We start from the raw sequence: 15,206 nt of genomic DNA on the forward strand, positions 1-15,206 counted from the left end.
AAGGAGGGAGAAGTGAGTATAAGTTACTTTTCCTCTAAAGATGTGGCGGGAGACTGCCTGTTCCAGGTCAAGCCTCATTCCAAGGGCTGGTTCCTGCACAGAGGGCTAACATAGGGTGCTGCCAGAAAAGCATCAAGGAGTCTTTTCAAAGGATGAGGTGATCAATTTCAATGACTGTGTCAAAGGTGTCTATGACAGCCCAAAGAGAGCCATTGAAGTTGCTCTCAGTAAAACTAAAGATGCAGCCCAAAGTAGGAAAAGGACTTATGATCTCAAGTCCAGTGGGGCTCTCATAAGCTGTGGTAAGCAGGTACCAGTTTGTAACCATAGATGCTGGGTCATAATAAAATACAAGAGAAGTGGGAGTCAAATGCCCACATTGTGGTGACTCACAGTAATCCTGCACTGCCAGTTTACACTATCCAGCCTGAGTATGGAGGTCGTGAGAGAGTGGTATATGGGGACCAGCTAAAACATTGGACTTTTAGTCCAGCCAGGGCTCACAGGAGTCGCAGAGCATCATGTCCGGAGGAGACTGAAACCAATGGGGCAAATGCAAACCCTGATGAAAATAGACTGATCCCTCAAATTGACCTGGTGTTACCTGGTGTCAAGGGAACAGAAAATATGGGTAATGAGCCACCAGTCTTAAGAAAGTCCCAGAGAACTACTAAGGGTGTACTGATTATTAAACTTAGAGATGATCGTGTTATTGGTTCTATGTAGTCTTTAGTGAATATTATGTATAGTATAAAGAATTGGACAGGGGATGTTAAGTATGAGAAATGTACTTTTATTCATTGCAAATGTATTTTTTTAATATATGCTGGTGTGAACGTTCTGGCTGTGGCAGAATTATAGTAGGGAGGAATGTAAATTACTGGCCGCTCACTAAAATTCAGTGAGGATTTTTGATTGGCCCTTTCCTAGTCCCAAAAGGAAGGGGAAGGGTCCAAACCAGCCTCCAGAGTCAGTGAGGAGAGGCCAACATTACCTGTCAGCCTGATTGACAGGGCAGGCAGACCAGGGAGGAAGTCTGGAGGTCAGGAGGTTCCCATCGTCTCTGTGAGCTGCGACTGCCTGGGACAGAGCGGGGTTGAGTTGAGGAGACAGCAGGGGCCTGGGCAGAGCTGAGAGCAGAGACAGGCCGGCCAGAACCAGAGAAGTAGCCCAGGCAGTTGAGCTGGGCACAGAGCTGCAGCAGCCCGAAGCAGAGGGGCCAGAGAAGCAGCCCAGGGAGCTGGAGGCTGAGCAGCAGCAGCGCTGGGGCTGGGCCTGGGGCTGGGGCTGTGTACAGTTGGGGAGAGCAAGGAAGACCCTGGGCAGAGGGACCAGCGCAGGGAAATACCCCTAGTCAAGAGGCCTTGCAGGCCAGAATTGGAGGGGAATCGTAACTGTTGGGTGAGGATGACGCTGTGGAGAGGGGCCCTACCACCCAAAGCCTGAGACTATGGCCACTGACAGAGCAAGTGTCTGACCCACAGCACCCTTGCAGCACAGCCAGGGCCTGGGCAAGAGGCCTGGGACATGGGAGGGACAGACTGTGAACTGCCCTACCCTGCCCGTCTCCCCAGTGCTGGAGAGGGAGCTTCACCTTATGTTTGAAACCACAGGTGTCCACCAGAAAACGATGACGCTCATCCCGCAGCACAGTGGGAAAAGGGTTGCGGACCCATGATCATCATCTTGCTGGGCCCCTGTTAGACCCTGTGGCCCATGGAGATGGGCAAAGAGGGGGCAGACCACTGGTGCGGCGATTGTACCAGTATTGTATAAGTAGGGGCATAGCGAGCAGATCGAGGGACGTGATCGTTCCCCTCTATTCGACATTGGTGAGGCCTCATCTGGAGTACTGTGTCCAGTTTTGGGCCCCACACTTCAAGAAGGATGTGGATAAATTGGAGAGAGTCCAGCGAAGGGCAACAAAAATGATTAGGGGACTGGAACACATGAGTTATGAGGAGAGGCTGAGGGAGCTGGGATTGTTTAGCCTGCAGAAGAGAAGAATGAGGGGGGATTTGATAGCTGCTTTCAACTACCTGAAAGGGGGTTCCAAAGAGGATGGCTCTAGACTGTTCTCAATGGTAGCAGATGACAGAACGAGGAGTAATGGTCTCAAGTTGCAGTGGGGGAGGTTTAGATTGGATATTAGGAAAAACTTTTTCACTAAGAGGGTGGTGAAACACTGGAATGCGTTACCTAGGGAGGTGGTAGAATCTCCTTCCTTAGAGGTTTTTAAGGTCAGGCTTGACAAAGCCCTGGCTGGGATGATTTAATTGGGAATTGGTCCTGCTTTGAGCAGGGGGTTGGACTAGATGACCTTCTGGGGTCCCTTCCAACCCTGATATTCTATGATTCTATGATTCTATGAACCCGCTCTGTGCCCGGAAAGGGACAGGGAGGTGGATGGAAGAGAGCAGCTCCTAAAGAGTCAGGGAGAGGAGACAAAAAAAAACACCCCCTGAGGTTAGTCCAAGGACAGGGGAAATGACACAAGCCCTGGGTGTCAGCAGTATAGAAGATGAAGGGAAAGAAATGAGGGATGTGACAGGGGCAGGAGTGGGGCTGGGGCCAGGAACGGGATTAGGAGCAGGGGCAGAAGTTTGACTAGGAAGCCTAGCAGCAAAGCCACAGGAATGTGACACCTCTTGACTGGGTCCAGAGGCCGAGGGGATGGCGACCGGAGGGGAGACCTCAATGACTCTGGGCCCAGAGACCACATGGAACTCTACAACCAAGGTGTGGGACATGATGGCATCTGTGATGGGGCCCTGAACTGGGAGGGAAGACGGCCACCCCTCCTCTGAAGGGGGCGCAACTATGGGCGCGCGTCACAGCTGTTCGGTACAGGCGATCACCACAAGGGTCTTGGTGGCAGATGGATGAATTCATGTGTGCCCCAAGTTTGAGAGCAGGGGCAGCAGCCCGGAGGAGGGGATAGAGAAGAGGAGGGGATGGTGTGACCATGCCACCGCCCAGATTGAGACCCCACCAAAAGTTTCTCCCATCATTTGGGAAAGGGGCAAGAGGTAACACCGGTGGTAAGGGGGGATGGAGGGAGTTGGGGAAGGGGAAAGGCCAACCTGTCCTCCTGTTTAGGATGGGTGCAGGGGAGTGGGTCACCCCCCGCCAATGACAGGGGATGTCGGGAGGCTGACCGAGGCAGGGAAGTGGGGCACTATGGAAAAGGGACACAAGTGTTTAGGGAGGGGCAATGGGTGCATGAAGCAAGGGGTCCAAGCAATGGGGGGAACAATGGAAGGTAAAGGAAAAAGAGGGGCAAACTAGAAACTTATGGGAGCAGGGCTGGAAAACCATAGGGACAAGCTCTGGAAGATGGGGTGGGGCAGACAAACTATCCAACCCAGGGGAGCTATGGTGTGGGAGGCAAGCTTACAACACTCCAGGGCCAGCCAGGGAAGGACCCAGGAATGGTTGTGGGGCCCTTGCTTCTCTCCAGAGGGCAGGCCAGCAGGGCCCCCCAAGCAGCAGCAGCAGCATCCAGCCAGCAGGGCAGCCAAATAAAACTGGCCGGTTGCAATAGTGAGGTGGAAGGGGCTCCCTCCGAGCCAGAGGGGGAAGGACAATGGCTAATCCCCAACAAGGAATCTTCAGAGGGGTGCTGGTGTGAGTAATGTGGAAACTGAACACAAAATGAAAGATTTGATGGTGAAGCGGGCAAGGGGCAAATGTGTAACAGCTCTGAAGGAACGTTGGACCTTGTGGCTCAGGAGCGTTTCTTAACCATATGTAAAGATGATGTGAAACAGTGTCAAGGGGACAAAAAGATGAAAACTGTGGATGTGATGTGTATCGGAGCAATCACCCTGCTTCGGCTCTACCAGGGTTAAAAGCCAGCCCTTGGCGAGGGCTGGGGCTGAGTTGCCAATCAGAAAAGGCTGAGTGGCAGCCAATGAGGGCCAGGCTGGGCCCTATAAAAAGGCTGCAGGGCCAGAAGGCAGGAGTCTCTCTCCAGCCTTGGAGGGAGAAGGGCCTAGCTTGGCAACTCCCCATGCTGAGGCCTTGGATAAAGCCCCAAGCAGGTACTTGGGCTGCAAAGGTGTAGTGCGGGGATAGGCAGAGGCATCTGGTCCAACCCCCTTGCCAATCATGAATGGCCTTTTTGGACTGCAGTTTACCCCAGTGAGTGGGGGCTGGATGACAACTGGCAGTAACCACTTAGGCAAGGTGGGTGTAGAAGGTTCAGGTTTCTCCTGGGAGCGGAGACCCAATGTGTGGGGATACAGCAGTGGGCAGAACGCCAGGGTAAGGGGCACCAGAGTCCGGGAGGGACACGGGGGCCTGAGGCAGGTGAGACACTGGCCAGCAGGGGACGCTCCGAAGCTGGAGTTGAGCTAATTCCCTGGACAACCAGCAGGAGACATTTAAACATGGTGGGAAATAGGGTTCCCTTTACCTCATTCCTCTGATTCACAACCCAAATCTGCTGTAAAAACAAATGCGTTCAGAAGGTGCGACCATTATAATTCCTCTGATCACCTGAGGAATGAATGCCCTGTGCTGGGAGGAAGCAGGTAGTCCTTGGGAATGCTTTCACCTGAGCACAGAAGTCCCTCGGGTGCCTGTCACTTATCGTACTGGGTTTGTGAAATTAGCCCCTGAACAACTAGGCATGAAGCACATCAAGGCTGTCAGCATCAATGGCAGGAAACAACTTGGGTGGGAAGATACAGGGACAGAAATTTCTGTGGGTAGCAGGGGTATAGTGCAAGAAGGTGACACGCTGCCAGAAGAGATTTCTGAGCTTTTATTAGTAGAAGGTTACTGTCAAGGTTCCTCCTCCACTCTGAGCTCTAGGGTACAGATGTGGGGACCTGCATGAAAACCTCATAAGCTTACTTTTACCAGCTTAGGTCAAAACTTCCCCAAGGTACAAATTAATTTTATCCTTTGTCCCTGGATCTCCACTGCCTCCACCAAACTCTAACTGGGTTTACTGGGAAACGTAGTTTGGACACGTCTTTCCCCAAAAAATCCTCCCAACCCTTGCACCCCACTTCCTGGGGAAGGTTTGGTAAAAATCCTCACCAATTTGCATAGGTGACCAAAGACCCAAACCCTTGGATCTGAGAACAATGAAAAAGCATTCAGTTTTCTTACAAGAAGACTTTTAATAGAAGTAAAGAAATCATCCGTGTAAAATCAGGACGGTAGATACCTTACAGGGTAATTAGATTCAAAACATAGAGAATCCCTCTAGGAAAAAACCTTAAGATACAAAAAGACACACAGACAGGAATAGTCATTCTATTCAGCACAGTTCTTTTCTCCGCCATTTAAAGAAACCATAATGTAACACATACATAGCTAGATTACTTACTAAAGTTCTAAGACTCCATTCCTGGTCTATCCCCCGCAAAAGCAGCATACAGACAGACAAAGACCCCTTGTTTCTCTCCCTCCTCCCAACTTTTGAAAGTATCTTGTCTCCTCATTGGTCATTTTGGTCAGGTGCCAGTGAGGTTCCCTTTAGCTTCTTAACCCTTTACAGGTGAGCGGATTTCTCCTCTGGCCAGGAGGGATTTTAAAGGGGTTTACCCTTCCCTTTATATTTATGACAGTTACACAATCCCTGTGCCTTTGGCTAAAGTGCACATAGAAACTGACAGTTTTGAAGCTGTATTATCAGTGAGGGTAGCAGATTATAACCCTATTGATATGCTAATTGGCAACAATTTCTTCTGTATAGCTCAGGCTGAGAAATTGTCCGCCCGCAGAAAGAACGAGTGTTCCGCTGGGACCCGAACGGAAAAGCAAAAATTGCCAGGAACGGCTGAAGGACTGAAAGAGTGTCTCCTTGGTTCCTCTGCACCAAAAGCACAGGCAAAGGATGGAGTCCTGTGTCACATGGGCTGATCACATGCCTCTACATGTTTCCGTGAGTCATATCATGGACCATATATTATATTCTAGCCAGAATGTCCCCAGGTAAGTCCATCAGGTGGGGATAATTTTCTTCCATGGCACATGCTGTTCATTGTTGGGCCATCCACTTGAATAGTCCATTCACATTGTGCTGGACACTCTGAATGTAAACTGCCTTGTGGGATTTACCACTATTTAACACATAGTCAATATTTGTAACTGCAAATAAAAAAACGAGACGTGCATAGAAATAAGAAAATCACATTCAGCAAACTGTAGCTTTTATATTGAAACCTCACATGACCTATCGTTACAAGATTTGTTGGAAATATATAACTATGGTGATATTTAATGAGGAAATGTTATTTACTCCTTGACATAACACAAGAACTAAGCGTCATCCAATCAAAGGAATAGGCAGCAGGTTTCAAACAAACAAAAGGAAGTATTTCTTCACAGTCAAGCTGTGGAACTATCTGCCATAGGATGTTGTGAAGGCCAAAACTATGACCTGGTTCTAGTAAGAACTAGAGAAGTCCATCAAGGGCTATTGCCCAGGATGGGCAGGGTTGTTGTCCCTAGCCGCTGTTTGCCAGAAGCTGGTAGTGGGTGACAGAGCATGAATCACATGGGGATTGCCATGTTCTGTTCATTCCCTCTGAAGTGCCTGGCACTGGGCACTGTTGGAAGACAGGCTTCTGGGCTACATGGACCATTGGTTTTACCCAGTGTGGCCATTCTGATCTTCTCATTTAGATTCCAGATGTATCTGCCCCCTGCTGTAACCCACTATACCCCACTCCCCTCCCACAGCTGAGATACATCCCAGGAGTCCTGATGGGGTTTCTCTCTCCACAGAAGTACTAGCAAAGTAAGAATAAACATTAAAATTTTAATACTAACCAGTGTCCCTTAAGTGACTTTCCACAAGATGTGAGAACATGCTACTATTAGAGGTGACTAGGTCCAATATTTATTTATTTATTTATTTATTTTCCAGATATATATTGTCACAAATATAAAGGGAAGGGTAAACCCCTTTAAAAACCCTCCTGGCCAGAGGAAAAACCCATTCATCTGTAAAGGGTTAAGAAGCTAGGAGAACCTCACTGGCATAAGAGCAAAATCACCAATGAGGAGACAAGACACTTTCAAACGCTGGGGGGAGGGAGAAACAAAGGGTCTGGGTCTGTCTGTGTGATGCTTTTGCCGGGGACAGAACAGGAATGGAGTCTTAGAACTTGGTAAGTAATCTAGCTAGATATGTGTTAGATTCTGATTTCTTGAAATGGCTGAGAAAATAAGCTGTGCTGAATTGAATGGATATTCCTGTTTTTGTGTCTTTTTGTAACTTAAGGTTTTGCCTAGAGGGATTCTCTACGTTTTGAATCTAATTACCCTGTAAGGTATTTACTGTCCTGATTTTACAGAGGTGATTCTTTTTCCTTTTTCTTCTATTAACATTCTTCTTGTAAGAAACGGAATGCTTTTTCATTGTTCTTAAAATCCAAGAGTTTGGGTCTGTGGTCACCTACGCAAATTGGTGAGGATTTTTATCAAACCTTCCCCAGGAAGGGGGGTGCAAGGTTTTGGTGAAGATTTTGGGGAGAATGACGTTTCCAAACAACTCTTTCCCAGTAACCAGTTAAACGTTTGGTGGTGGCAGCGAAAGTCCAAAGGCAAAGGGTAAAATAGTGTGTACCTTGGGGAAGTTTTAACCTAAGCTGGTAAAAGTAAGCTTTGGAGGTTTTCATGCAGGTCCCCACATCTGTACCCTAGAGTTCACAGTGGGGAAGGAACCTTGAGATTATATATATAGGAGGTGGAAAATGTTCCAGCAACTGGCAAGGTGAGGGGAAGAGAGGATCAAGTGAGAGGGGTAGGACATTGGGGAGAAGACACACAGCAGGGGTGGAGCCTTGGCAGAACAGATGGGGCAAGATTGTCATTTCAGGAGTCCAACTACCAGCAATTGGAAAGGTGGCAACCCAGTGAATTGCACATAGACTTATTCCCCAGTTTATCATGCTGACACAGCACAGTAGGGACAGGAAAGGGTTTAATGTCTCTTGACTGTCCAGAGTAGCAGCCATGTTAGTCTGTATCCGCAAAAAGAAAAGGAGGAGTTGTGGCACCTTAGAGACTAACAAATTTATTTGAGCATAAGCTTTCGTGAGCTACAGCTCACTTCATCGGATGCATTCAAGAAATGATTCAGGGAAGAGGGTCCAGCACCATGCACCAGCCAGCTCTGCACGAACCTCAGTCTGAGAAAACATTTAGGTCCCTTTAGGAGTAAAAAGCCGGAGCAGCCTGCCCCGGATTTGTTTGGTCTTCACCCCGTAGATGATGGGGTGGAGCAAGGGGGGCACCAGGAGTTCCACATTGGCAATGAGAACAAGAAAGTGCAGTGGCACATTATGGCCAAACCGGTGCGTGAGAGAGGAGAAGAAACCTGGCATGTAGAAAGCTAAGATGGCACAAAGGTGAGAGATGCAGGTCCCAAAAGTTTTGAGCCGGGCATCCTTTGTGGGGAGGCGGAGGATGGCCCGGAGGATCAGAGTATAGGACACAGCGATAAAAAATACATCCATTCCGATCTCAGAGAAAAGATCAAACAGGCCATAGTAACTACTGATGCGGATGTCAGCACAGGCCAGCTTCACCACAGCTATGTGCCCACAATAGGTGTGAGGGATGATGTTGGTTCTGCAATATGGCCACCTCATCGCCAGGAAGGGGTAGGGTAATGCGAATATTACACTGCGCAGCAGCACGGCCAGGCCGATCTTGGCCACAACAGAGTTTGTCAGGATGCTGGAATGTCTCAGGGGATGGCAGATGGCCACATAGCGATCAAAAGCCATGGCCACGAGGATTCCGGACTCCATGGCTGAGAAGCAGAGCAGGACGTACATCTGGGTGAGGCAGGCATTGAAACTGATCTCCCTGGTATTGAACCAGAAGATATTCAGCATTTTCGGCAGGGTGGATGTGGACATGAGCAGGTCACTGACAGCCAGCATACAGAGGAAATAATACATGGGCCCATGGAGGCTTTGCTCCATCTTTACAATGAACAGGATGGTGACGTTCCCCAAGACAGCTATGATGTACATTGTGCAGAAGGGGATGGAGATCCAGATGTGGGCTGCCTCCAAGCCAGGAATGCCCAGCAGGATGAAGGTGGAGGGGTTGTTGAAGTGGGTTGTGTTGGAATCTGACATGGAATAGGGGAGAAGGCATCCAACTCTGAGGCGGAACGCTGTTTCCTGGACGTACCGTACGTTCCCCTGACTTCCTGTGTGTGCCCAGGATGCCTGGATGGAGAGAGAACGTTAATCTGAGATATTACATGCACTACTGGAGGCAGTTCTCATGGGTGAAGCAGATTGTTCGCTCTTCACTCACTGAAAAATGACATTTGAATTGTTCAGAGAAAACAACTATGAACAATGACCACATTAAAGCCAATTCCACATTTTATGGGGCTCCCTGTATTAATAAGTCCTACACTTAGTGGTGGGGAACCTTAAGAGGCACCAGCAGGAAACACAAGTCTGGATACTGGTTATCCATCATTATTCCTTAATAAAATGAGAGCCAGCATAGGGACTCCATGCTGTAGGAGTTCCCCATTCATCAAGTGGCTTGATATATGAGAGTGGAAAAAAACAAAAAGAAAAGGAGTACTTGTGGCACCTTAGAGACTAACCAATTTATTTGAGCATGAGCTTTCGTGAGCTACAGCTCACTTCATCGGATGCATGCCGTTGAAGTGAGCTGTAGCTCACAAAAGCTCATGCTCAAATAAATTGGTTAGTCTCTAAGGTGCCACAAGTACTCCTTTTCTTTTTGCGAATACAGACTAACACGGCTGTTACTCTGAAACCTGGAAAAAAACAAACTTTTGTAAGACATATGCCAGGAGAAAGATCCCAATTAGAACATACCTTAGGGAAAAGACCTGGGCGCCATTGACAGCAGCTCAAGAGAAACACCTGCTGATTCAGAGCAGTGGACAAAACAAAAGCAAGCTTCAGATCACTAAGAGATGAGGTGGAGAATACCATGTTCTGGATATGTGCTCAGTTTTGGTCACCCAGTCTCCATGCAGGATATAGCATATCTAAAAGGGATTTCCAAGACAGGCTCTGAGAATGGGGGAGGCTGCTATATGCAAACAGATAGAAAAGTCACGGCTACGCCCCCTGATACTTGACACCATGCAGAAAAGTCTGGAACTCTTCCGTTTACAGAAGAGACAAAGAAGGGAACATATGAGAGAGGAGAGGAAAATAAAAAATATACTGATTTATGTTCCAATGGACAAACAGAGAACAGTTCCCAACCAGTACTATTTATAGACACTGAGTGCTTCAAAGGACTAATTCCCCAAAGCTGAAGAAAATTGTCAGCAAAATCGATTGGAGGAAAACATTATACAGAAAAATATGAATGAAAATTGGTCGTTCTTTGCGGAAAAAGTCATGATTGCACAGTCAACAAAGTGAACAACGTTGGGTAAAAATCCAGTTCAGTGGCAAAGGGAAGGCAGCAATTAGGAGGAAAAGAATATGTAGCAAAGGGGGAAAAGGGAAACCAGAGAGCCAAGAATACAAATGGAAAGTTATGAAAATTTATAAGGGACATTAAAGACATCAGGGAAAACTCCACATTTGGCAGGGCTAAGGATAACAAAAAAGGAGGTTATTAAGTATGTTAACAACAAGAGAAATCACAGAAAAATGTTATGGCAATTCCTGTGTTAAATGTCAAGTATTAAAAAATAAAGGGAAAGTGCTTTTTATAAAAGATTTGACAAAGTTAAAAAACAATGGAAAAGCTGGTCTGGGATTAGGTTTTCTTTTTTTTTTTTTTTTTTTTTTAAAGTCTAGATATGTAATTAATGTCACTCAACAACAAGGTTTATACAAAACAGATCTTGTCAAATAAACCTGATTTCACCCTTTTTGGAGAGTACACATTTGTGGATCAAGGGAACGCATGAGTTGGATCAAGGGAACCATGCAGATGCAATGGACCTTGATTTCTCAGAAGCATTTGATTTAGTGGGGGAAAATACTGAGTTAAAAAATTAAACACACTATAATATCAGTAGAGAACATGCAAAATGGACTGAAAACAAGCTAAGTGACGGATCTCAGAAAGCTGTTGTTGAGAGACCTTCGTCAGTGAACGGGGCTGTTTGTAGTCAGGTTCTGCAGGGATCGGTTCTATGCCTGAGGCTATTCAATAATTTCATGAATGATCTGGAAGGAAATAGAAGATCACTGCAGATAAAATTTTCGGATGACCCAAAGATTGGCAGAGTGGTTGCAATGAGGTGGCCAGGGCAGGCATACCGATTGATTTGGAGCATTTGGAATGTGGGGCCCATGCAAACAAAAAGTTTTAATACAGTCAAATGCAGAATCCTTGGAAAAGGGAATGCAGGCCCGACTCACAGGCGACAGCACTGTATTATGGAATGCAAGGACCCTGTAAAGGATTTTGGGGACATTGTGGACAGCCAACTCATCTTGAGAGCCCAGTGAGATGCTGAAGCATAAAGGGATGATGGGTTTCTCGGATACATAAACAGGGGAGAGGTGAGTTGGAGCAGGGGAAGGATTTTGCCTCTGAAGATGTATAGACTTTGAAGATGTATATATCTATAGCTTATCAAAAAGATGATCAGGTGGAAACTTTCATGGGGAGAAATCCATGCCTAGTAATGGTTCTGTAATCTACCAGAGAAAGGCTGATCAAGACCGAAGGGCTGGAAGCTGAAGCCAGATAAATTCTAGCTATAAATTAGGGCCACATCTTTAGCAATGAGGGTGATTAACCATTGAGACACACTGAGAAGGGAAGTAGTGAATTCTCCAACTCCCCACGTTGGCAGATCGAGACTGGATGCTTTTCTGGAAGATCTGCTTCAAGGGTCTACACCAGGGTTAGGATGATATAGCTACATCTCTCTGGGGTGTGGATTTTTTTGCTGTTTCAAAAAAGGCAAATGCAATGTTAGGTTATATGAGCAGAGGTATAACATGGCAGTCACAGTACATGATCGTATTCCTCTACTCGGTCGGGGTTAGGTCTCAATAGTAATGTGTCCAATTTTGCTCACCAATGTATAGAAAGGAGGTAGATAAACTGGAAAGGAGCCTAGGCAAGAGAGAAAGGTTATGCACAGGATGGAATGCAAGCCGTAGGAACCGGTATGTTTATTTGGAAAAGTGGAGATTAATATGGGACAAGATAGTGAACTTCAAATACTTGAAAGGCTGCTATAAAAAGGTGGAGGAAAGTTATTCTGTCTTACATTGAGAGAGGCAGGACAAAAGGCAATGGGTTGAAACTCCAGCATAGCAGATTTAAATTAAATTTCAGGAAAATCTTCCTAACTTGAAGTACAGGAGGCCAATGGAACTGACACCCAGGGAAGTCATGGAATCTCCTCCTGTGGAGGTTTTCCAAAGACGTGTGAATAGCCATCAGTCTTAGATGACTAAGACAAAAGAAATCTTGCATCTTGTCAGGGCGTTAGACAAGCTGTCCTTTGCCTTCCCTTATAACTCTATGGCTCTATCATTCTATAATGCAAAATCCTAGTGTAGATCAGGCCTTGGTCACACACAAGCCTTTCGGCTCAATTCAGAGGTAACTGAGTTGTAATTAATGGGCCTGTGCATTACAGGAGGTCAGACTGGATGATCACATGGTCCCTTCTGACCTTAAACCCTATGGATCTATTGATAGAGAAAGTAGATCAGGCATTTATGTTTAATGTGTCTCATAACATGAACAAGGGAGCATTTAGTTAAATAGAAAATCTGAACATACTACAACGAGAAAAGAAATTGCTAACATAACCCATATTTAGCCTGTAGAACTCCTTGCTACCGAAATTATTGCAGTGAACAGCTTAGCTGAAAGGGATTCACAAATGGATTGGCCATTTATAGATTCATAGATTGATAGATATTTAGGTCAGAAGGGACCATTATGATCATCTAGTCTGACCTCCTGCACAACGCAGGCCACAGAATTTCACCCACCACTCCTGCAAAAAACCTCTCACCTATGTCTGAGCTATTTGAAGTCCTCAAATCATGGTTTAAAGACTTCAAGGAGCAGAGAATCCTCCAGCAAGTGACCCATGCCCCATGCTACAGAGGAAGGCGAAAAATCTCCAGGGCCTCTTCCAATCTGCCCTGGAGGAAAATTCCTTCCCGACCCCAAATATAGCTATCAGCTAAATCCTGAGCATATGGGCAAGATTCATCAGCCAGATACTACAGAAAATTCTTTCCTGGGTAACTCAGATCCCACCCCATCTAACATCCCATCACAGGCCATTGTTCCTATTTACCGTGAATATTTAATTACCAAAACCATGTTATCCCATCATACCATCTCCTCCATAAACTTATCGAGTTTAATCTTAAAGCCAGATAGATCTTTTGCCCCCACTGCTTCCCTTGGAAGGCTCTGTTCCAAAACTTCACTCCTCTGATGGTTAGACACCTTCGTCTAATTTCTAGTCTAAATTTCCTGGTGGCCAGTTTATATCCATTTGTTCTTGTGTCCACATTCGTACTGAGCTTAAATAATTCCTCTCCCTCTCCGGTATTTATCCCTCTGATATATTTATAGAGAGCAACCATATTTCCAGAACTGCACACAGTATTCCAGGTGAGGTCTAATCAGGGCCTTGTATAATGGTACCAAAACCTGCTTATCCCTACTGGAAATACCTCTCCTGATGCATCCCATGACAGCATTAGCTTTTTTCACAGCCATATCACATTGTCGGTGGAGTTGCTGTCATCACCTGTAGTTAAGGCTGGCTGATGCTTAAATAAAAGACCCCATTTTCAGTTGCTTATGAATTTGCCAAATTTTAGGTGTTTGGACTGAAATTTCCCATGCTGGGTGGCTGCTTTGAGCAGAATTGTGTTTTGAAAGTTTCAGGAATAACAGTTCAGCCCACTTCTCGAATGGAACTTGGAGAAAGTATGTGTTTCTCCCCTTGAAAAATTCTTATTCTTGTTCTAGTGAGGAGCGCTACCAACTCCAAGCTTTCCAGCAGATAAAAGTCAGGTAAGAGCCCCTGTCCCCCTGCCCCATTAACAGCCAGAGCCCTGAAATACAAGAGGAGAGGGTGCCCGTGTCTGTGCGTTAACACACAGCTAGCCCCTGATGTCACTACTCAGTTCTTACTCCAAGGGGAGTTTTGCCTCACTGGGGCCTGAGCAAAGTACAGGCCACTGATTCAGAATTTGGTCTTCTATTGTACATCTACTAACACCTTTCATTCTGAAGGATCCCTCTCCCACTGAAATGCAGCCACCTCGGGGCGGTAGTCCATCAGGCAGGATGACCAGGGGTGCCCAGAAAAGAGTGACATTTTGGCCAGTGATTCTTTAGCAAACTCATCACCTATGGGAAGGGCCCTGGGATGTGTCATGGTTGTGCAGAGCGGAAAGGACCCCAGACGTACTCTCTGTCCCATCACGTCCACGTTGCACGGTGTTTGTCGAGCAGGTGATCTCCTCAGCAAGAAATGGGTACCTGTGAATTCTGAGATGGAAGTGTCTTCCCTGGGAATCCCCCTCAGGTAGCCGTGTCCCAAACCTCTCTCACCCCAGCATCTGCAGCAACATGCCACACCGAGAGCCGATCCAAGGGTGTGCACCGTTTATAATACAGCTCTGTGCAATCCCAGGGGGGTTCACGCAGCCTCGAGGGAAGAAGAGAGCATCTGAAAGTAAACAGGCTGCAGAGAAGCATGTCTCTTCTTCTGTGCTAATTATTCAGCTTTAGGAGTAAACATTCATTAAGGGACTGTCCCAAAGGGAGTGAGAAGACTGTCCTGGGCTCTGTGCTGAGTCAGAGAAGAATTGGCTGTTTGTGTATTTGTGTATATTTATAAAATATAGTTGATTTGAAAGAAAATAAGGGATAATTGCTTCGATGGATAGATGGATAGATAGGAGACAGACAGATCTGGAAAAAGGTGACCGAGGGGAGACATGAGCATTTTCTGCTGTTGCTATGGGCTCAGAGATCAGTAAATCTCATGTGCAGAGGTAAACTCCTTCCCCTGCTCCAACTCACCACTCCCCTGTCTATGCATCCAAGCCCTTTTGGCCACAGCATCGCACTGGGAGCTCACGATGAATTGGTTATCCACAGTGATCACTTCGTGCTTTTCAGGGTCTCTGCGTTCCATAATACAGTGCCCTGGTCTGTGGGTTGGGCCTGCATTCCCTGTTCCAAGAGGATCACTTTGCATTTGTCTTTATTAA

General features: G+C 46.6%; 1 protein-coding gene and 1 pseudogene across 2 annotated transcripts in view; both read right to left on the reverse strand.

The window, feature by feature from the left end:
• The window catches only part of LOC311514588 (olfactory receptor 52R1-like), a 272,348-nt pseudogene that overhangs the window by 16,277 nt on the left and 240,865 nt on the right, over window positions 1-15,206 (reverse strand). The window lies entirely within an intron of this gene.
• On the reverse strand, window positions 8,166-9,113 carry LOC311514606 (olfactory receptor 52E4-like; the record flags this gene model as incomplete). The annotated part of the gene is made up of 1 exon (XM_084617171.1): window positions 8,166-9,113. One exon carries the CDS (start codon window positions 9,111-9,113, stop codon window positions 8,166-8,168), a length of 948 nt encoding a protein of 315 aa, XP_084473297.1.

This window comes from Lepidochelys olivacea (assembly GCF_965140295.1).
Source record: "Lepidochelys olivacea isolate rLepOli2 genome assembly, chromosome: 1".
Taxonomy (NCBI): Eukaryota; Metazoa; Chordata; order Testudines; family Cheloniidae; genus Lepidochelys; species Lepidochelys olivacea.